At 40.5% G+C, this 22,121-nt stretch overlaps 1 protein-coding gene across 9 annotated transcripts; it reads left to right on the forward strand.

The window, feature by feature from the left end:
* The first annotated feature begins 1,225 nt into the window (after nucleotides 1-1,225).
* On the forward strand, nucleotides 1,226-22,072 carry INTS10 (integrator complex subunit 10). Of its 9 annotated transcripts, none has more exons than XM_050710607.1 (17): nucleotides 1,226-1,388; nucleotides 2,220-2,287; nucleotides 2,824-2,975; nucleotides 3,969-4,108; nucleotides 4,868-4,949; nucleotides 5,282-5,422; nucleotides 5,810-5,981; nucleotides 6,501-6,670; nucleotides 9,670-9,803; nucleotides 10,573-10,729; nucleotides 11,355-11,437; nucleotides 12,007-12,159; nucleotides 13,274-13,382; nucleotides 13,759-13,838; nucleotides 14,306-14,468; nucleotides 15,557-15,650; nucleotides 21,692-22,072. In XM_050710607.1, exons 1-17 carry the CDS (start codon nucleotides 1,260-1,262, stop codon nucleotides 21,846-21,848), a joined length of 2,184 nt encoding a protein of 727 aa, XP_050566564.1. In that variant the 5' UTR covers nucleotides 1,226-1,259; the 3' UTR covers nucleotides 21,849-22,072. The 9 variants fall into 9 exon arrangements, with proteins under 9 accessions (XP_050566564.1, XP_050566565.1, XP_035399678.1 ...); XM_050710608.1 differs by having other exon boundaries at nucleotides 10,576-10,729; XM_035543785.2 differs by having other exon boundaries at nucleotides 2,824-2,927.
* The last annotated feature ends 49 nt before the right edge of the window (nucleotides 22,073-22,121 follow it).

Consider the following 22,121-nt stretch of genomic DNA (forward strand, 5'->3'; position numbering starts at 1 on the left):
CATTTTGTTCCCCTCTAAGCTGGGTCTATGCATCTGCACAAGCACACAGGGAAGAGTTCTGGATAAACCTACACACCAGCAACTGATTAAAATTGCTGTATTGGCAGGGGATCGAGGGGCTGTGATTTCAAAAGACCTCCGCCATCCTAGAGCAGTTCATAGATTGGACAGTAGAGGCAGAAAAGGAAAATGAGGAAATTGTATGTGTTTTATGGGAGACATCAGGCTTTCTGTTGTGGCTTTGCCACCTCTCTGAGCGGCAAGTGAATCGAGTATTTTGTACTCCTCCAAACTGCAACTGATAAATGTATGGTGAGAGCTATAAAACGCAGCAAGGAATGGGATCCTGCACACACTGCTGAGTATTGATAAACTGGTAGAGTCAAACACTTTCAATGGGGCACTCCTGAAATAATTACTCTGATACTTCATTCTCAAACCCAGGGATGACACCGGGGACTCTATGGTCGTGCCCCCCTCTTCCCCCCAACTCAAAATCTGCTGCAGCCTAACACAAGGTTTCAGCTGCACCAGAACAGTGAGAGAATCTGTGGGCCTTGGGCGACAGCTGAGAAAGAATGAGGAAAAAATATGCCTTAGTCAACACAGCGTAACAGATAATCTGATTCCTAGATATGAAGCTTTATAGACTTCAGGGGAAATTCTCAGGGGCAAAGTCTGCAAGTCTTTGTTGCTACATCAAAAACGAACAGCCTACTTCAAAGGAACAAAACAAAATGACAAAGTTGAGAAACTTATTATTTTAGGCAAGTAACAGAAAGGCTTGAAGGTAATCAAGCATCTGATCATTGAACATCAAAAATTCCTGATTAGTAAATCTCAACTCTCAAAGTTGCAGAAGGCTAGGGGAGTTTCTTTGGGGGAAAAAGAGCCTTAGTTTTGCTGTCAGAGGCTTTGCTCCTGAGCTACAGGAACCTTTGAGCAACACATTGGCAGTGCTGCTATGGCCATGGACTTTTAGAGCAAACACATTGGCTCCTGGCAGATGAAGAGTGACACTCCCCCCCAAAAAAAAATCCCTATTAATGCACAAGCTTTGTGAGCCTAAACTATCCCCTGAACTACACAAAGCGTAGCAGCGAACACAGCCCGCTAACACCCGTCTCCCTGCCCCACACAGGGCGCTCCCGCACCCCCTCAGCGACCTCCCAAGATGGCGGCGGACGCGCACCCCCTCAGCCGGGGCGGGGCGGGGGAGCGGGCAGCAGGGCGCATGCGCGCCGCTCGCCGGCCGCAAGATGTCGGCGCAGGGGGACTGCGAGTTCCTGGTGAAGCGGGCCCGCGAGCTGGTGCCGGGGGACCTGTGGGCGGCCAAGGCCTGGCTCATCACGGCACGGAGCCTCTACCCCGCCGACTTCAACATCCAGGTGAACGCTGCCGCCGCACCGGCGCTGCGGGGAGGAGCGGCGCCTCGCCGTCCCCGTCCCCCCCTCCCCCGGGATTGCGTGATTGACGGGCTTCCCGGCCAATGGGGGAGGGGGCGGGGCGAGCGGTCGCCGTGGTGATGGGGGTCCCGCGGGCGGGGGGGGGCTCTGAGAGGCACCAGCCCCCTGGCGGGGCTTCTAATAAAGGTTCGAAGCTCCCTTTTGGCCTATGGAGTTCAAAGTACATATATACTATGGCTTTTAGAGTACGTACGTGTATACAGAAGTGTACGCATAATGTGTGATTAGATAGCCTCAACCCCCCTCTTAATTTCATAGAATCACAGAATCATTGGGGTTGGAAACGACCTCCAAGATCATCTGGTCCAACCTCCCTCCTACCACCACTGTCACCCTCTAAACCATGTCCCCAGGCACCACGTCCAACTTTTCCTTGAACAGCCCCAGGGATGGCGATGCCACCACCTCCCTGGGCAACCCGTCCCAATGCCTGACTACTCTGTGAGAGGAAATGTCTCCTCATTTCCAACCTGAACCTCCCCTGGCGCAACTTGAGGCCATTCCCTCTAGTCCTATCACTGGTTATCTGCGAGAAGAGGCCGACCCCCAGCTCCCCACACCTTCCTTTCAGGTAGTTGTAGACAGCAGTAAGGTCTAATGATTTGTACAGCGTTGCAATCATTTCCTCACAGTTTCTGTTCCTCACATATGGGTTCTTTGTGGGCACCTGTGGATGGTTTTTTAGAGTGGAAGAGTTGGTCTGATCAATAAATGTGTTCAGGAAGGCTCACATCCTGCCCTTCCCTCTTGCAGTATGAGATGTACACCATTGAGAGGAACGCTGAGAGGACGGCGTCTGCAGGCAGGCTGCTCTATGACATGTACGTAAGTGCCTCGCGTTGCAACCAGAGTGCCGTGTTCCTGCACTTCTTTCTGTGCTTCTGTCCTAAGCTATAAATTTCACAGAATTACAGAATGGCCGAGGTTGGAAGGGACTTCTGAAGATCACCTAGTCCAACCCCCATGCCAAGCAGGATCACCTAGAGCACATTGTGCAGGATGGCATCCAGGCGGGTTTTGAGTATCTCCAGAGGAGACTCCACAACCTCTCTGGGCAGCCTGTTCCAGTGCTCTGTCACGCTCCCAGTAAAGAAGTGCCCCCTCATATTCAGCCGGAACCTCCTGTGCTTCAGTTTGTGCCCATTGCCTCTCATCCTGTTGCTAGGTATAACTGAAAATGTCAGTGTTTCCCAAAATATCCACTGAATGTTTTGGGGTAAATTAAGCAGAAGATGTCTCACTCGTTAAAAATGAGCAGTAAAGAGTGCAATTTTATTTTCCATTTGCCCTTGCCCATCCTTTCAGAGAGAAGTTTTTTGAGATTGCTGTGCATTCCTTGCTTCAAACTTTGTTACAGGTTTGTGAATTTTCCTGACCAGCCTGCAGTATGGAGGGAGATTAGCGTTATTACATCAGCATTAAGGAATGACTCGCAGGACAAGCAGACACAGTTTTTAAGAGGTAAGGATTCTGCTCAGAGAATAGGAAGAATCCTGAAGGAATCTAAAGGTAAGTCAGTCCTCTGGTTACGTAGGTAGTGGGACAAGTAAATGTCAGTCTTCTAAATTTTGCTTGTTGACTGCAGATTATTTGGATCATTTCAGACTTTATTCGTTGCGATAGGCTTAGAAAACACAAAGGGACATGAGGAGCTGATTCCCATTGCTTTGCGTCTGTTGTGAGCAGACTAAGTGCGCTGGAATGTAAAGCATGGTCTGGTAAACTAGAAAAGTGATTGCATAGTGAAGAAGTGGAGGGGCACTGAGGGATCATAGTCCAAATGATTCCAGAGAACAATGAATGATCATTAAAATGGGGTGATTTTGTATGTGTAAAATGAGGGTTATGAAAATGGACAGTAACCACAAGGGCTTGAGGTTCAATGCTGGAAACCACAGGCAGCTTCGAAAGCAGGGTTTACACTTGACAGATTGTATATAATCTGCTGTTTGAAGGTATGCTTCGGAAGCTGTAAGGATAAGCAGCCTGTAACTCTTTGCATACAGGCTATTCTAGTTGAGGAAACATTTGCATTTTCATGGAGTGTGTTTATTTTTCACAGAAAATGCAACAATTTACAGGGAGAATATATTGGTTTCTTTTCAATGTCTCGAGAAGTTTAAAGTAAAAAAGGTACCTTTTTAAATCAAGGTCATTTTAGAAGTGGTATGTAAGGAAGGAATATAAAGAAGGATTCTTGAAGAAGCATCTTAAAATGTCAACTATTTTTGTTTTTCAGCATTCTACTCATTAGTAGTCTTACTCGTTAAATCAAGTTTTGTGCACCCAAATAAATACAGGTTTCATATGGGCTTCATTTAGAGAAGCAGATTTTTTTTTCCAGACTCTGATGTTGAAAACTGAAATATAAGGAGATCTTTTTCATTTTGCGTAGCGACGTCATATTGACTAGTCTTTTACTCTTTGTCAGTCACCTTTATGATGCAAGCATTGCAAGTGCACAGTTTCTTTCTTTCTTTCTTTTTTTTTTTTTTTTAAAAGGATTATTTGAAACCCTTCCTGGTCGAGTCCAGTGTGAAATGCTACTGAAGGCCACAGAGCAGTGTTTTAACACATTAGAAAGGGCAGAAATGCTACTATTACTTCTGCGACGCTTCCCAGAGACTGTGGTACAACACGGGGTAAGAGAAGAGTAGCTCATAATAACCTTTCAGCACATTGTCATTGTGTTTCTTGAGATTTTGCTGAAATGTCAATTCATAGTTAATGGCTAATTTGTGGCTAATAGTTGAGATTGTTGCACTTTGAGGTTACCATCAGGGAAAAAATAGGCAGAAAACAAACAAAACGTTTGTTTTGTTTTGTAAATGCGAAGAATATTCCATGCTGTTTGAAAAAGAAGAATGGCCAAAAAAAAAATAGCGTAGAGTCGTATTGTAGTCTAAGGAAAAATACTGCTCAGCTTTTTGTCTGTAAATTCTCATTGAGGGCAGAGTGCTTTGAGGTTATGACTAGACTCATACTTTATTTAAGCATAGTTTAAAGATTGTTTAATGACTGTAAAACCTGTTATTTCTGAGATTAACTTAAACTAACATGTTCTACCTCATACTTACATCAGGCAGAGTGCACAGTTCAGGTGACAAGCTGCAGCTGTAATGCATGGTAGCTCCATCGCTTTCACCTGTCTGTGCATGTCTACTGATAGGCACATGCACAATTTTTCTTTTGATCTTTTTGCTGTCTTCTGGCATTATTTTTCATCTGCAATAAAGTAGGGCTAGTTTATGTTCATAATTAGGTACTAGCACATGCAATTGCTGTGTAATTAATTGCTACTGAAATGTCCACTGAATAATTGTTCAACATCATTGAATTGCAATTCAAAAAGTTTTCAAAAACACTGGTACAGTGTTTGATTTTTACCTCTGCTTATACAGGTAGGCCTTGGAGAAACTTTATTAGAGGCTGAAAGTATTGAAGACCAAGAATCCCCAGTGAATTGTTTTAGAAAATTATTTGGTAAGAAAATAATAATGTTCTTGTTTTATTGTACTGTCTTGTAATGACAGTAAGATTCTCAGTTACATAAACTTCTCTCTTGATATTAAGATTAGAAAACCACTTTATTCAGAACGATGTCTGGCCACATTAAGCCAGGCTGACCATATGGCACAAATAGGTATTACAGTCATTCATGTAAAGTTCTTTGTGATCCTCGGTGGTGTATGGCCAGACAGAGATGGAGGTTTACATTGCTGACTGAGCAACCTTACTTAGGGCAAATAGAATAATAATAATAATAGAAAAAAACAACAACACAAGCCTGAATGATTTTTTATTTTCTATTTTAGTTTGTGATGTTCTTCCTCTAATAATTAATAACCCCGATGTTCGACTTCCTGCCAGCTTGTTATATAAATACCTGAATAAAGCAGCAGAATTTTATATTAACTATGTAACTAGATCTACACAGACAGAAAGCCAGTATCAAGGTAAGAATATTTTTACAAAATTAGTCTTCCCTAAAATACATTTTAGCCTTACTGAAGTGAGGTCTATGTAATCAATCTGTTAGAGAAAGATCAATAGTAGTATTTGATGTTCATTAGATCTTTGATACCAAAAATACCTCATGATCGTTCAGCTGATGAGTCCTCACAACATATGTACTGAGAGGTAGGTCAAAATGTTCAAGATCTCCTCATTCAGCCTATCATCTCTCTTACAGAGAAGGTAGAAAAGCTTTTTGTTCCCTTTTTGTCTCCTCAGTAAAGAATGGTTACCCTCAAAGCTCAACGGTGCCTTTTTACATGTCTCCCTGAAAATAAATCTGTTAGTTTGATTTCTTTATGAAGAGAAAAATGTGCTTGTTTTCCTAGGTTCACAAGATTCCTCTGATATTATGTCTCCAAGCAAACGTAGCTCTCAGAAATATATAATAGATGGTCTTACAGAGAAATCATCCCAGATTACAGATCCTTGGGAGAGGCTATTTAAAATATTGTCTGTGGTGGGAATGAGGTGTGAATGGCAAATGGATAAAGGAAGAAGGTGAGAAGTTTGTACTTTTCCAGATATTTTTTCTCGAGGAGGATTTTAATTCTTAAATAGTAAGAATTGGAGAAGGATTTTAACATGAGGACATTTTGTGTAGTTAATTTACATTCATTCATTAATTCATTTACATTAAATTGATTACATAAGATGTCCTCATGTGAAAATCCTTTTGAACGTGCAGTTTGTCTTTCAAGACTGTATAATATAAAGTGAAAACGTGGATCCAGAGAGTCCTTTCAAGTTAGTCATTAAACTAAATCTTGATTGATGAAAGTCATGCACGAGAACTACAGTAGTGTGGGGCATCATTTCCTAGATGCTCCAGCAAATTAAAAGAAGGCAAATATTTAGTGAAGTTTCACTGGTTTGCATTCCCAGCCTTCCCTGACTTTCAACTGAGGGGTTTCCCGAGCCAAAACATTACGTTTTTCGTATTCACTGTGCATTCTTCCCTTTAGTTTTGGAGTCTGTGTAACATACTGAATTTTGTTTTTATTTCTATTTCTTTCTCAGAAGTTTTGGTGATATTTTGCATAGGATGAAAGACCTCTGCAGATACATCAGTAACTTTGATAGTGATGCACATGCTAAATATAAGAATCAAGTAGTATATTCTACGATGTTGGTGTTCTTTAAAAATGCATTTCAATATGTCAGCAACATCCAGCCATCACTCTTCCAAGGTTAGTTTCTAATGTTTTAAGAGTTCTTCATGTTTTCATTGCTAACGTCAGAAAGATCTTTTCTCAGTACCCTTTTTAAAACTATCATCTTATAAAATTACATGAGTTCTCATTAAGATTCTCCAAAGTCGTTATGGACAGCAGCAGAAGTAGTTTATGACACCTGCTGTAGTGGATTGGAATGAAGATCAGTCTAATTTAGCATTAGTTTCAACCTTGGCCAGCAGCGGTTGTCTAGTGAAGAGAAAAGTAGCAGACCAGATGTTATGTATAACATCGCTAGGGTTTATTCCCACTCATCCTTCAGCATCATGTTTGTCTTATTTTCTCCTCTGATTTTGATTCTTTGAAGCTGTCATTTCCCTAGTTTCCTTCAGTCAAAAGGTTGTAGACCTTCCACAAAATATGTGAAGATACTTTTGAGTGTGGAGCACACAAGAAATGTATAATTAATCTAACAAAAAATGAATAGAAAAATACTTTCTGAAATTTGCAACTCACGAATTCCAATTTGTCTTTGTAGTAATCAGTTGAACGATGTCAGTAGATAGCTAAGCTCGGAAGACAAATAGCATGGCAGCTTGTGTGCAAAGAACACTTAGTCACTTTAAATTAACAAATACAGGAATTAATTGAGTTGGATTTTATTGTTTTGATCCTGAGGAAAGAAATGTTACAGTGGTATAGTGAGATGCTTTAGCTGTGTGTTAGTTTTAGCTGCTTGATTCTGAAGTAAGGCACATGTAAAAATCTTCCTTTCCAAGTTGTACAATTGAGTGTGGTTAAGCTCATGTTTTCAGAGTAAACCACCAAAAATAAATAAATTATACTGAGATATCAGAGTGCAGTCCTTTGTGTGCATATCTTCTGGTACCCTCCATCGTTTCCTGACATCAAGAAGTCTCCTACTCATTTGTGCTTTAGTGTTAAAGTGCAATGGTATCTGGTGGCTTTTGTATAGTTTCTATCATTAGGGTTTTTCCTACTTGTCTTGAAGGGCTCACTGTAGAAATGTAGAATAAGATCCTACCTATTTTGGAGCAGGAAGTGTAGCGGTAGGGAAAAAAGCTGTCGCCTACTCTGTCCAGTAGCTCTTAACTTTGATCTGTGAGTTTCTTGTCACATGTGTGGGCTTGCAGGAGACCTCTTGAAAGAAAGCTTTTCAGTGCATTTTCCTTACATAATTCATATCTGCCTTGTTGGGGACTTGAGAAGTGAATGAGGCAATTCACACCTCTCGGGCTGCCTGCAGGCTTGGCAGGAGCTGCTATTTGGGCTGATGCTTTTAGGGGTTTATTTATAACACTATGTGCTAGAAATCAATTAAAAACTCTGTAAGCCCAGATTCTAGAGCACAGTTGGGCTGAGAAACATAACGTGTCTCTTTGTATAGCTGTGTCTAATTCAGTAATGTAAGAGAAGGTTTGCAGCCCAAGTAAGGGGTGAGGTTTAGTTTGGTTTTCATATTGAAGATTGTGGAATAAAGACTACAGTATGCTTGCCTGCTACTGAGAAGAGTGTGTTTCTTTGGAAAGGAAAGCACTTGCTTAACTGGTACTCACTGAAAGCAGTATGAGTAAAAGAAAAACCCACTCCTTTCTTTTCAGGTATTGCAGGTAGGCAGTTCTGGAGATTTTAGTGTGAAAACTCTTCCAGCATCCCGGTTGTGGTGCTTCCATATCTGTTTTCTCATGGATACTGTTTTCTACCTAATGACTTGAATAATGTTTTAAGTGTACACAGATTAGATTGTAACACAGTGGAGTGCGTGATGATGCAGGTTAGGTGATTTCGTTTGGTTGTAGCCTTTGTGTAGGGGACCTGTCAGTCAAAGGAGATAAAATCATCATCTGTTAAAGCATGGCAGGTTGTTTGTTCTTGCGTGAACTTCTGTTATAGTGGACGGCTTACACGTCATTTTTTGAGTAGATGGGAAAAGCTTAATATGGGTTCTTCATGTCAAGAGTTGAAACAGATTCTCCTTATACTGTGCTTTCAAATCGTTTTATTTTTTTGCAGTTATGAATGAGGCCTTAGTCTTTTATCCTGCACACAGAAACAGAACAAATGCAAGTACTGAAAGTACTTGTTGGCGTTACTGTCTCGCCAGGCAGAGATTTCAAAATGGGAAAAGAGATGAATGCATTTCCTTCTTCCGTTATATTTCTCTTTGTCTGAGCTTTGCACATCTATGTACAATTCAATTGTGCAAACGGAGAAAATATTTTGGGAGGGAAGACTTTCTCAGTACTGGCCACATACCAGTCTTGTTTGAGAATAGGAGGTGGTGTCCCATTTTATAAAGAATAAAACCTAAGCAATTAAGATCTGAAATAGCAGGTACCAGATTTCATGGGGTGTTCTGTGACACCAGTGGAAGTAGAAATTGATGTCTTCTGTGCTTCAAAATGAGGCTTCTGTAGAGGTTTTGGGAGTGACGATGGGAGTTTCTGTATGAGTGAAGTCAGCGGGGACAAAGCTGACACTGAAAGATCATACTAGGAAAATCTCATTATAAAATACACTTGCTTCTTTGAGCCTGCCAGCATATTGCTTTGACTTCTCCTGAGAATGTTTTGAGAATATTGCTCTTTGTGGCTGTTAACTTCAGAGCCATTTGTTCTGTTTACCTGTTGAATAATTGCAGTTGTAATATAAAATATAAAAGCAAATAATACTTGATGAGAAAAGACATGCTGCCTGAGAATATCTTGTGACCCCTTTGTAAGAAAAGGGCTCAAATACATACCCTAAGGCCCTCAAGTAAACTCTTGTGACGTCTGGTAAATGCGTTGTAACCTTCACCATGAGGCTGCCTGGAGGAAAAACAGCTTTACCAGCATTGCTTAAGCTTATAGAATTTACAATCTGAAATTCAATTCAGTTATTCTCTAACATTATAATCCATACTCATGAAGGAAGCACAACCAGCTTGGTGTGGGCACAAGACTTTTCAGATCTGTTTAGAACATCTTGGTCTAATTTATCTTTACATCCAGGTCCAAATGCTCCAAACCAAGCCCCACTGATTCTTCTCGAGGATGTGACCAATGTCTACGGCGATACAGATATCGATCGTAACAAACACATACACAAAAAGAGGAAACTTGCAGAGGGAAGAGAAAAAACAATGGTAACTCCTTTAGGCCTTTTTGTATGGAATAAGAATGGCATTGGTGCTGGAATTTAGACAACAGTGGTTTTGGCATAGATGGGATAGATGTGTTTTTAGCACTACCCTGGAATAGCTGTTTCTGACCACAGTATTGCAGACATACTTTTTGGCTAAAACCAGCAAGAATAAAAGGATTTTTGTAGCACTTATGTGCTGATAAGAATATTTCAGTTTTAAGGAGCCCAGCAGAGACTGCAGAAAGTGCTAAGAATGGTAACTATAGCAGTCAGATCTTCTACAGGTAAACCTCCAAATTAATTGACTTTTCATTATTGGAACTGTGAATACATTTGTTTCTTTAATAGTGGAAGACCACTGTTTCGTGGAATTTCTCTGTTGATAGAAGTACCCACACTTACACAAGAATTACATTTTCTTTGCATTATGCTGCTGAAGGCTTAAACAGAGTGCTGAAGTGTAAAGTGTATGTCCTTTAATGGATAATCTGGCTGAAGTGTGGTCATGGTACACTGTGCTTATCAGAAAGAACTCTTTTGGAATACTGTTTATCATGCTATGCCCCTGAGTTGGTAGCAAAACAAATTGTTTTAATGTTAGAACGAACTAAGCGAAATAATGAAAAGTCACTTAAAGACACTGAAACTAGAATCTTGGCATCTCTAGTACGGAACTGTTTGCTTTTGTGAAATGGAACTTCTGTGACTTAGAATCCTTTGAAATAAATATACAATAAGAATTGAATCTTTGTTTTTTATTGACTGTTAAGCAGAGCTCAGATGATGAGGATCCTTCTGGGAAGGCACGAAGTCGCCATATAGCAGTAAATAAGGCAGATCTTGCAAATTCTATTGAAGTATTAGAGAGCTTTAAATTGGCAAGAGAGAGCTGGGAGCTGCTCTATTCCCTGGAATCACTTGACAAAGGTAAGGCTAACTGCAGGCAAGGCTACATGTATTTACACTTCATTGTTGTCATTTTAGTATTGTTAAAACAGAATTTCTGTCATTGGGATACCTAAAATTTAGCTTACTTTGTATCCTTAGTATTTTTGATCCGGGTTCCAATAAGAAGCTTTACCAGTTGTGACATTTCTGAGTGTTTTGTTTCTGACTTTTGTTTTGCTCTTTGGTTATTCACCCACACTTCTTGTGGAAGCAGCTTTCGCTGAAGGAGCAGTTGACTTGTAGTAGCGCTGATAATACTAGATGAGGATGTGCTCTTAATTGCTCCTTTAATTCATGCTTAAGAAAATAAGTTTTAGATTGTGCCTCTCCCTTTCTAGTAAGATGTGATAATCTGGAAAACAAACCTATTTTCTAAAAAGCTGGCAAATACTGTCATTTAGCAGCTTTTATTGGACACTATGAAGAAAAATATAATGAAACTGTGATTACATAGGAAGAGGGTATCCTATTTTTGATTTCACGCTCTTACTGTTTTGTGTTTTCATTTCTAAATTCAGCTGTATTTTTTCTACATAGTTGTTTTTTAACCGAAAGCTGTGATGTGCTTCATTTTTTCCCTTTCCTTCTCTGATCACTTACGCAGAGTTCACTAGAATTTGTTTGTCGTGGAAGACTGAAACCTGGCTTTGGTTAAGAATCTTTCTTACAGACATGATTATCTACCAGGTAAAAAAAAAAAATAAATCAAGCAAAAGCTAATAAAAATGACATAATGTTGCTCTTTTAGTGAACAGCTGTTCTGAATAGCCAGTATGACTGCTTTACGTGACTACTGATTCTATCCTTTAAAGTGGGACCCTTTGGGGGATGGAATCATACCATTCTTATCGCAGACTAGGTACCCTACTTAAAATATTTCTGTCCTAATTAGCTGATTGTTGAGTCCAGCGAATCTCATCATATGGAGAGGACCTTGGCATTGGCCTTTTGACCAGTAGATATATATAGTGTGATGGAAGAACGGTGTAGTCTATTCATCTCCTAATGCATTCTATTGGAATACAGTGAGAGAGAGTAATTTTCAAATAGCAGAAGGTTTTTAAAATGTCTCAGTTAACATTTATCATTCTCCTTAAAAATTAGGCTGATTGTTCTCATTCCAGATCCCATCCTACCATTGCAGATACCATCCAAGCATTCATTTGAAAGCTTTTTATAAGGGAATTTTTATCTCAATCTTTCTACCCCTTCTACAGAAGACCCTAATACTGTCTTTTTCTATCTTCCTTTTAAAGGGGCAGTACAAAAAAGCAATTAGCAGCCTCCATCACTTGGCAGCTCTTCAGGGCTCTCATTCTCCACAGCAAATTACAGGACAAGGCTCACTAGAAAATCAGAGAGCACTAATCCAGTTAGCAACGTGCCATTTTGCCCTTGGAGAATATCGGGTATGTACAGCATTCCACCCACTGGTCTTTCATCATCTGACCCTGTGGTTCCCATTTGTCTCCCTCCTTCGAATTTTCCCATCTCATCCTGCTTCCAACAGGGCATCAAACATAAGCGAGGGTCTACAGAAAAAAACATGCTTCACAGGGAAAATAATTGCAGTTCCTGTCTAATCTGACCAGTAGCATCTACCGTACACAGTCTGTTTGGTGGTTATAATTTGGGGTGTTTGGTTATGATTTACCATAGCTACAAGTGTTTCAGTGGTATATCAGCGTATCCTTGATTTTGGGTTAGTTAACAAACAGTTTTAAATATGAGGGGAAAGTCCTTAGGTTTAGGCTTTATGTGGCGGAGGCAAGAAAAGGTATATGGAAAATAAAATTTTGTGATCATCTTAAAAAATAATTAGTTATCAGCAGACAGTGTAAGAGACTCCAAAACAATATGGGCTGGCCTGACACGTGAGCTTGCTTTTCCTTCGGAATATGTATTTTTTTATTTATTTTTTTTTAATACTAGAGAAGTGCAGGGTGCAGGTGAGTCTGTGTGAATGCTAATAATAATGGCTGGGTCTCAGGATCTCAGGTCATCCTAGAACTATTGGACTAGTCTTTTCTTCCCTTCCAGCTTGCTACTTTTTCATTAGAAATCTGATTATATATCCCTTCAGACCTCTTGCCGTCTCTAGGAAATAGCATTAAAATTTATAACATTTCTGTCATACTGTCAAATTGTCATTTTCTTATTCTATTTTTACCATTGACAGAACAAACTTTTAAAAACTATTCCAACAATTAATTTGAAAACTTAATCTTCCAAGATAAAACAGTATTGGATTGTAGTTTTATTGATCTAACACTCCTGAAGTGAAGAATGCTGACACACATATTTTTCACAATTAAAATGGTTTCAGGCACTCAGAGATTAATGGCATTCATATCACAGCCATGTCTTTTTGTTCAGCCAAACTAAGTTGCATATTAAGACTACTGAAGCTCTATCAGAGAATTTTCTTTTTTTTTTCTTTTGCAGTGCCTGAATCATTATTAACATAGCTGTATTTAAGAACTGTAATTAACTAGCATTATCTTGTCTCTGTTCTTTTTATAGCAAACATGTGAAAAAGTGCTTGACCTCATGTGCTATATTTTACTTCCAATACAAGAAGGAGGTAAAGTACAAGAGGAGCAACCTAAAGTAAAGTCTAAATTCAGAAAAGGTATGGAGCTGCTACTACCCTAAACTCGGTGTCAATTTTAATTCTTGTGTTTTGGTTGAGTATATAATGTATATAATTCTTCTCTTTTTGTGTCGTGAAAAAGGAAGGCAGTTCTTCACTTGTGAATGGTTTTCCTGCTGGTACCCATTAAAGTGTTTTGATGACAAAGTCCTATCACAGGAAAAAAAGAAATGAAGAATAATTTTTTTAATATGTGACTGCACATTTTGAATCAGTTGTAATTTACCTTCAAAGTTTTCCTCCCTGCCTCAGATTGTTGGCACTTGTGTAGTTGTTCTTCCTCATTCTTACTTCTTCCAAACATAAAGAATCGTAAGAGCGCTAAAGAAGTCTGTGATAAACTATTCTGTTACAGGGTCTGATCTGAAGCTTTGGCCGTGTACCAGTAGAGCTATCATGCCTTACTGCCTTCATCTACTGTTAGCTTGTTTCAAGGTAAGCTATGGGCTGCAACTCACATGTCTGTAGGACCTAGTATGTTAACTGGGGTCCTGAAACTGCATGGCCTTATCCCAGTAGTTCAGCTAGGTGTGAAGGGCTCTGCCTCAAGTCCTTCTCACCTAAATGTGTTTGTGGAAGGTAATTTTTTTGGGGGGGGGAAGGAGGAGGATTTTTTCTCTTTTTTACTCTTCTATTTGCATTGGTTTGGGGCAGAGAAGATACGATTCATCTCAAAATATAACTGTCTGTATCCAGACTTCTCTTATAAGTCATTGGAGAGGGTTCGGTATTTTGCCTGGAATTTTCCAATCTGTTTTAAATGTATATGTTAGGGCGGAATGAAATATGCTTCTAAAGAGCTTGTTTTGTATTTGCACAGGTGTAAGTGAGATAAATCCAATATATTTTTAAAGAGTAATGTATCTTTCCTGATCTTCCCCATGTCATTTTTTCCCCTGCAGCTCAGAGCTTTCACAGACAGCAGAGATGATATGGCTTTGGGCCACGTAGTTGTTCTGCTTCAGCACGAGTGGCCAAGGGGTGAGAACTTGTTCCTGAAAGCCATCAACAAAATCTGCCAACAAGGAAACTTCCAGTATGAGAATTTCTTCAACTATGTCACAAGTATCCTTTCTGTAACCGGGAGTGTCTTTCACATCCAAAATTATGTGCCGGGGTGTTGAAAAAGCTGTTAGATAGTTTCAGCAGCAGCTCTTCTCCATGAATCGTATTCCGTATTTATTTACATACTGTGCAAGCCTCTTGTAATAGGTGGCAGTGCATAATGGACTATAAATAGGTCTTCTGTCACCTGTTCAGGCACTTGAGAGTACCCATAAGTACACTGCAGTTGCACTTTCATTCAGAAAAGCAGCGCCAGCTTAGACTGTTAATGCAAGTCTTTTCAGTAAGATATATATGTCGTTATACTATTTGTTTTGCTATGCCCATCCATAGCTGTGGGTAACAAAAAAAAGGTAAAGTGACACCTGCGCTTCCAAGAGTTGAATAATAGCCATTACTATTTTTGAATGCTTTCCGTGAGTAAGATTTTGGGCTGAGTGAGATAACAAGTAATGTCAAAGTTCATGCAAAGCACATCTGATTTTTATAGTCAGATATCTAGGGTGTGCTTTGATCAGCACACACACAGTGGACAGCTTAGTGTTTAATTTTAACCCGAATAGCCATCTAGCCATAGTCCCCAGGAAGCACAGGGTCTAACTCCTATCTGAGACAATTAAATTGAAGCCCTATTTGGAGGCTGCAATGAGAGTGCAAAAAAAAAAAGAAGAAAAGCTAAGTAAAGAACCAAAATAGAAAACTAAAAAGGGTGGTAATGTGCCATTATGGGAGCATTTCCTTCAGTCCCAGCCTCACTATGCACTGCTTTGATATTGTGCAGTGCTGGAAAAGAAAGTAAAATCGACCAGGAAATTTGGAAAGATGGTCTTAATGACATGAGCTTTCTTTACGCCTGACTGTACATATGAAAACAAATCGCCTGATGTGTATTTTGCACCTTAAAAAGTCATTTCCCATTAATTTCTGGAGTGTTAGGGATACATGCTATGATCTTGTCACTTTTAAGAATGAGATGTTTCAGTAGCTGTTAATTTTGACTGTCCTTTCAGTAGTGTGGCTTCAGCTGTGCTGGAAAGGGAAGAACATTCTCTTTTTTTCCCTACTCAAATCTTCAACGTTTTCCTCAGATATTGATATGTTGGAGGAATTTGCTTATTTAAGAACACAGGAAGGAGGGAAAATTCATCTGGAACTGTTGCCAAATCAAGCAATGCTGATCAAGTAAGGATAAAAAAAGAGTTTACTATTTTCTTTAAAAAAAAAAAAAAAAAAAAGTATGTTCAGGTTGTCTTTGCTTTCATGTAATCTTCAGGATAATAAGTCTGTCATGTCTTTGAGTTTAAATTTAAGGAGCTCAAACAAGGTGGTGAATTTCTTTTTCTGACTCTCCCAGTGACCTGTGAACCCTTTTGTGGGGTTCTTCAACTTTAAATTCCTTTTACAGAACTTTGTTTTTAAGTGTTGCATTTGCTTTAGAATGATTCATATCACAGTAATCACCAGTTTGCTGTTTCAACCAGACACTTGTGCTTTACAGGAATTCTTTAAATAACGAGGCATAAGTGCAAGCTGTTATTAATAATTTTGCTGAACAGCCGTGCCGACCAGAAAGCACTATTTGTTGCAGTCAAAGTTATGAAAGACCACTGAATGATGAAAAACTTAGATTAAATTACTCTCCAGGTAAACTCTAATAACCTTTCTGTCTGAACTAGCAGGTCATCTCTTGCTACGTGCTGAACGGCTTATTCTGCTCAGCTTATTACAAGATGCTGAAGAAAATTAATAATTTAGATTAACTTCTTAGGTGATCATAGTTTTGAGTCAAGACTGAACAAGTATCTGCTGCAAGGTTTAGAGGCAGAACATTTTGGAATTTCCTGGTTGTTTATTAGTTCTTGTGGTACTTTGGTTTACGTGAGGGAGACGGAAAATTTGTCAAAATTCCAGTTAGGGTCAGTGTATTCTGGCCATTCATTTTCTAACTAGAAGTGGGCTAAAGTTTTCAAAAGTGGGAGCCTTATATTAGATAACCATCCAAATATTGGACTGGTAAATAGATTTTCTACAGTTCTAGGTAACCGACACGAAAATCAGGAACTAGGTCTACTTAAAGTAAAGAAAAAGAAATTCAAATGTTTAATTATGTGACAGAGAACCTTCTCTTTTAAGCTCTTGATTTTCAAACTTTTACCCTTGCTGTATTTCACTTTTGTATTTAAATTTGTATTAAATACTTTTTGTATTTAACCAACTGTATGGAAACAAAAATCAGGGTATGCTGCAATACGTATGATGTTAAGTGGTAGTCTGTGTCAGCAAGAGCATTTACTGCAGCAGACCACACCTCGTAACTTTTTAGCTGCTGTCTCTAGTTAGTTGTAATAGTTTAGTGCTATTTCACTGCGTCACCTCTTTTACTTCCATTTGCTTAGTGTTCTGACCTCACGAGTGAGAAAGTGGGTGGCGAGCAGTGTGTCTAGCAAGACAGCAATCTCTTTTAGACCTCCTGTTGACTAGTGTTGTGTTTCCCGAGTCATGGAAATGCTTGGAGAAGAGAGGTCCGTTTCTTTGTGCTTGTTAACACCCAAATGGCCAAATACCCCGTCCAGCTGGAAGAGAGTAGAGTGTCTTTTACGTGGCTGAGATCTGTAGGAGAGGAAGCACTTCATCAGCAAGCTGATGGGAGACGGTGTTCAGGGCGCAGTTCACTGATAGTAGGTGATGTCTGCTCCCCCGGTACCCCAAATATTTTTTAGACATTTTTTAGGGCACAGAGGTGGTGTCAAGAACAGTGTCAACCTCAGCAGCTCACTGCTTCCCCCAGCTGGAGTTTTAGGTAAAGTGCATCAGCACTGTCCTGTTCCTGGGACATTAAGGAGCTGCCTTTAAATGGTTTGCAGGCTGGCTTTTGCCTTTCAAAACTATCAACAGTTCTGGTTGTTGGAGCTGCTGCATCATCTTCCTAGTAATCATCAGAGGCAGCTTGGATCCTGTTCGGTCACGGACAGAAAAACTCTTGTGATTTTTGCCACGCAGCCCAAAGACAAAGCAATCACTCCTTTGCTTGATCTTTCATCAGAATAAATGTGTATAGCAGTCCTGTGTCATAATTAACAGGAAATATGTTACAGGTATTGTATGTTTGTTTATAAGGACAGGTTTTTGTATCATGATGCACTTGTAGGAAGTTTTCTTCCTGGGTGAATTCCACGTTCTTCTACCAAGACTTTTCCTCAGTACCTTATACTTTATAGGGAGCAACACTCCTTTTTCTGAACCTAGGAAAGCAAACTGCAATGTGGCTTTAAAAAGCTGAAGTTAGATCTTGGAAGCCTTGACTTATAGCTGGGTCCTGCAAAATATATATGCAGCTTGTAAGGTTTCCCTTTGCTTGTATCTGTGGTGAGAATATGAAGGTCCACAGTTTTGTTTTTATCTGGTGATATAGCCAGCTCGTTTGCACTGTCAGAAAGATGTGTCCAATGAGCTCTGAATTCAGCTGTTTTTTGCCTTTAAACTCCCTTCTAGACAAGCCGTGTTTCATGGTTTTACTGATTACACTTGGTAGTGGTGGCAGCATTAGCTAGTGAGATTAAAGGCGAAAAGAACAGCATGCAAGAAACGACTGATTGAAATCATGCTCCTATTTTTGATAGTTTTAGTGTAGCTGGACTAATCTTAGTCTCCCAAACGCTGCATAAACTTGATGTGAAAGCTGATGAATTTTCTGCCTCTACTTACATTCCTATCTCATCTTTCCTTGGGTGTAGAGGAAAAAACCTCAGTTGGTTTGAAGCAAAACAAATCATCTTAAAAATGTAATTTTTATTCTGATTGTGCACTTGGGTTTGTTTACCTCTGATGGTAGATCTTGCAAATGGTAATGAAGACTCAGTTGTGCAGAATTCCTTCTGCAAACATCTGCCACCTGGGACCAACACCATGTTGCTGCTCCTTTTCATTTTCTATTCCCCATGTCCATTTTTGCAAATATTGGACTCAGTCATGCCAAGAGCTCTTGAAAAAGTATCTCGTATAATTGAATAATTCTTGTGAATATTTTACTTCAGGTTATTTTATCTGTACTGCAGAGCATTTATGTACTACTAAAATGTCCCTTCTCTGAGGTTGTATTTTTTTTTTTAGCATGGCTCTCCATCCGTATTCATTTAAAAAATTACAGATACTAATCAAAATGCCCACTTGTAAATCTGAAGGTAGGCACCTAACTCAGTATTACAGGTACATAAGTGTAAGTTTGCTTCTCAGCTCCTCCTTAGCATCCATGGGAGCGAGTTACATAGCATTTGGGTACCTAAATAACACTGAGGTTATGTTTTGAGAAACTTGGGGTAAGGAACTAGACCTGTTCTCTGTATCCCAGATTTCTCATTCCTCCTTATGTGGGGCATTGGATTTGCTGTAGGTTGGAAGCGTGAGGTTATTATCCCGTGCTATAGGTAGCACACAGAGATGAGGAGCTTACTTCACAGAGAAGACAAATGCTTTTTAGCCGAGACACTTTTTGGTGGCTGGTTCCTGCAGCCCTGGTTGCAAATGTTACCTCAAACATTCCTCTTGGCAGTGGGAGGTTGCTCTAAGCAGGCTTTTCTGCTCTGACACCGTGACATCCTCCAGCAGCCTCTTCCGTGTGCGGTTGGAATTTGGAAGAGTGAACAAGGCCGTTTGTGGGCTAGCGAAAAGATACTTACGCAACCTGTAGCAAACACTGTCGTGCACTCAACGTGGCTGATACCTGCTGTGCATGCACGTGGCTTGAGCTCAGGAGCAAATCCCTTACCGCCGGGCCCTCCCTGCTGGCTGACGCGCTCGCTGGCCGCGCGGGGAGGCCGCGGCGTCTGCCCTGCGCTGCTGGTGAAACCTTTCCTGGTTGGCCTCGTAACGCAACGGTGAAGAGGTTTCTGCACCTACCGCTGCCCTTTCTCCCGGTGTAACCGTCCAAAAATTACGAGCGTGTGTTCAGACCACGTTTGCAGAGCAGCCTCACGGTGAACCTGGGGATGTGTGCATGTTTGATGCTGTTTGGGTCCTGCGCCCCTGCGGCTGCCCGGCGGTCGTACCGCTCTGTGGTCTCACCCTCGTTCCCTCTCGCCCCTTTTTTTTTTTTGGAGTTGTTTTGCACCGAAGGGTGAGTTGGCGTGTGGGTGTTTGAATGCTGCTATTTGCTGTTTTTTAAAGGACTTCTAGCCCTCCCATGGGGTTACTGCAACAGGAATTCATACCTGTGCTACAGCCCAGCATACAGACTGCCGACAGGTACCAAGTGGAAAAACCCCGCTCATAGTGTGCTGTGTTTTGTCAACATGTTTTACTGCCCATGGTTTTCAGCAATTTGTTACTCAATATGTACCTTTTTTTTTTTCTTTTCTCCATTTGTGCCTACATTGCCTGGCAAACCATGTTGTTCTATTATAACATTTCTTTTTATTTTTCCCATAAATTGCCAGTATCCGTGTCCTTCCAATTTTAATAATCACTGTTGAACTTAAACCAAAATGTAGAAGTTTCCCCCCAAATGATGCTGAGGTTCAGTCACATAGTACCAAATGCATAATAACCCTTTCTTTTAAAGATGTTAGAAAGAGTTACACACCTGTAACTTTTCAAGATATTAGTTTCTGGATCCATTTGTAGTTACTTTTCGTCATTTAAGTTGTTCTGAAACATATTCTGTTGCCCAGCTGATAATGACAGGCATCTTCAGGAGTGCTGCTGGCTTGCTCGGTAGCTGTGGGTTGCATGTTGTCCCCTAGGCTGCAGCTGACCCTAGCGCTCAAGGGCCAGCACTGTTTAAGGCAGTGAAGATGGAAAATGGTTTATCCCATAAATTCTGAGTGTGCTGGAGTATTTTTAGTGCAATTTTACTTTGCCCACCCTAGCTCTAGTCTCTTCAGTAGCCTCTTTGCCTTTTCCACATGTTGCAGAGGTCTCTGCTGTTTAGGCAGAAGGGGAGTGACTGGGATCAGAATTCCACTTTGAGAAGCTTCCTCTCAAATGCTGGAATTGCTGATTTAAATAAAGGTGGGGTGGTATTTTTGATGAGGGCAATTCCTATATTTTGCCCTTCTTCATTTCCAGCATCTCTGGATTGGCATAGATGCTTTCAACCTTTATTTTCTTTCTTTCTTCCACTGTGCGTGTTGGGTTTCGCCCAGCTCTTTGTTTCTCATCGCTGGCTCAGGCCTTCTCTCAGAGTTAACATTTATACTTTTTCTCTCTCATTTAACGTATGCTGCCCCTTTAGTAGTGCTAAGGCTTTTATTTCATACCCTTTGCCTCCCATCCCAAGTATGGCTTGCAGGTAGATATTACAAAGTCTTGGTCTTGATGTACTGAGTTCTGGACCAGTGCAAGTAAAGCTTAGTGCTTTGGCACTGCAGAACATTGCTCTACAGCCAAAACTTTAGCTATCGAGTGCTGCAGGCCAGCATGAGGACAAAGAACTTTTAATAAGAAAGGCCTTTAACAGGGAATATCCTGAGTTTCACCAGCCATCACTGCTTTAGCTTGCTCAGTAGCAGGACCTTTGTTCTGTCTGAAAACAAGTCCTGAACTTCTGCTCAGAATAAATGCACTCTGCCTGGCGTCTCGTATCCCTGTAGGAGCTGGCTTCTACTGATGCACACTCACAGCCTGGCTTAATTTTGTGCTTTGTGTTGGCCTGCCAAGTGTTCACTGTGCCTCGTGTTACTCAGAGCGATCAGTGCCCATAGGATTATACAGCTCCTTCCTGCACTCTCTTACTGGTACAAGATGCTCTCTGCTCTTTATGGTGGCAGCTGTATCTCCCCTTGCTTTAGAGAAAGCAGGTTCAGCCTTTTTTTTTTTTTTCCAACCCCAACTATAGAACTGTTGACAGGGAGGAAGGGGCCTGGGCTGTAAGGATAGAGGGGAAAAAAAAAGAAATTCCCATCCCCACTCAGGGAGAACACTGGGTTAACAGAGCAGGTTTTCCTGTTAGACAGAACTGCAGCTCTCCCCCCTTCCATCCCCAACAGCCACTATAACCAAAGCATTGAGAGCAAAGACATTGATGAAATTTCTATCTTGTAAAAGACTCGTAAACTATTAAATACTCGATTTTTAAAAAATAGCATAGCACACGCACTTCAGCTCACCTTATATAAACTCAGGTGTGGACAGTAGATAAATAGTGACACGCAGCACTCCTTAGATTTCTGTACTGCACCAAATAACCCTCATTTGATTTTGTCTCTCTCTTTCCTTCGTGGCTTAAGGCATCACACAGTTACCCGAGGTATAACTAAAGGAGTGAAAGAAGATTTCCGCCTGGCCATGGAGCGCCAGGTCTCACGCTGTGGGGAAAATCTCATGGTGGTCTTGCATAGGTTCTGCATTAACGAGAAGATACTGCTGCTTCAGACTCTTTCTTGAATGGACTGGATCACGATGCAGTGTCTCTTACGGACAGAGGGAAAGGCTCTTAATTGTATTAATGGCAGCAGAGCAGTGGAAAAATCACACATCTGAAGTCATAAATAAGCTTCCCTGTGAGTTACAGGTTTTGTAATACACAGGCAGTGCTTGGTGTTTGTTCACAGCTTCATTTTCTCATAGGGATAGATCAAACTTTATAAATAAAACTTTGTTTAAAAAGTCTTCTGTAACATTTTATTTGTTTTGGTGGTGGTGCTTTTTTTTTTTTCC

Source organism: Cygnus atratus, chromosome 4 (assembly GCF_013377495.2).
Source record: "Cygnus atratus isolate AKBS03 ecotype Queensland, Australia chromosome 4, CAtr_DNAZoo_HiC_assembly, whole genome shotgun sequence".
Classification (NCBI taxonomy): domain Eukaryota; kingdom Metazoa; phylum Chordata; class Aves; order Anseriformes; family Anatidae; genus Cygnus; species Cygnus atratus.

Coding starts and splice junctions, on each gene's coding strand:
- INTS10 (XM_050710607.1), top strand. CDS start 1,260: ATGTCGGCGCAGGGGGACTGCGAGTTCCTGGTGAAGCGGGCCCGCGAG. Junction 1,389..2,219: donor CCGCCGACTTCAACATCCAG/GTGAACGCTGCC, acceptor TCCCTCTTGCAG/TATGAGATGTACACCATTGA. Junction 6,671..9,669: donor CCAGCCATCACTCTTCCAAG/GTTAGTTTCTAA, acceptor CTTTACATCCAG/GTCCAAATGCTCCAAACCAA.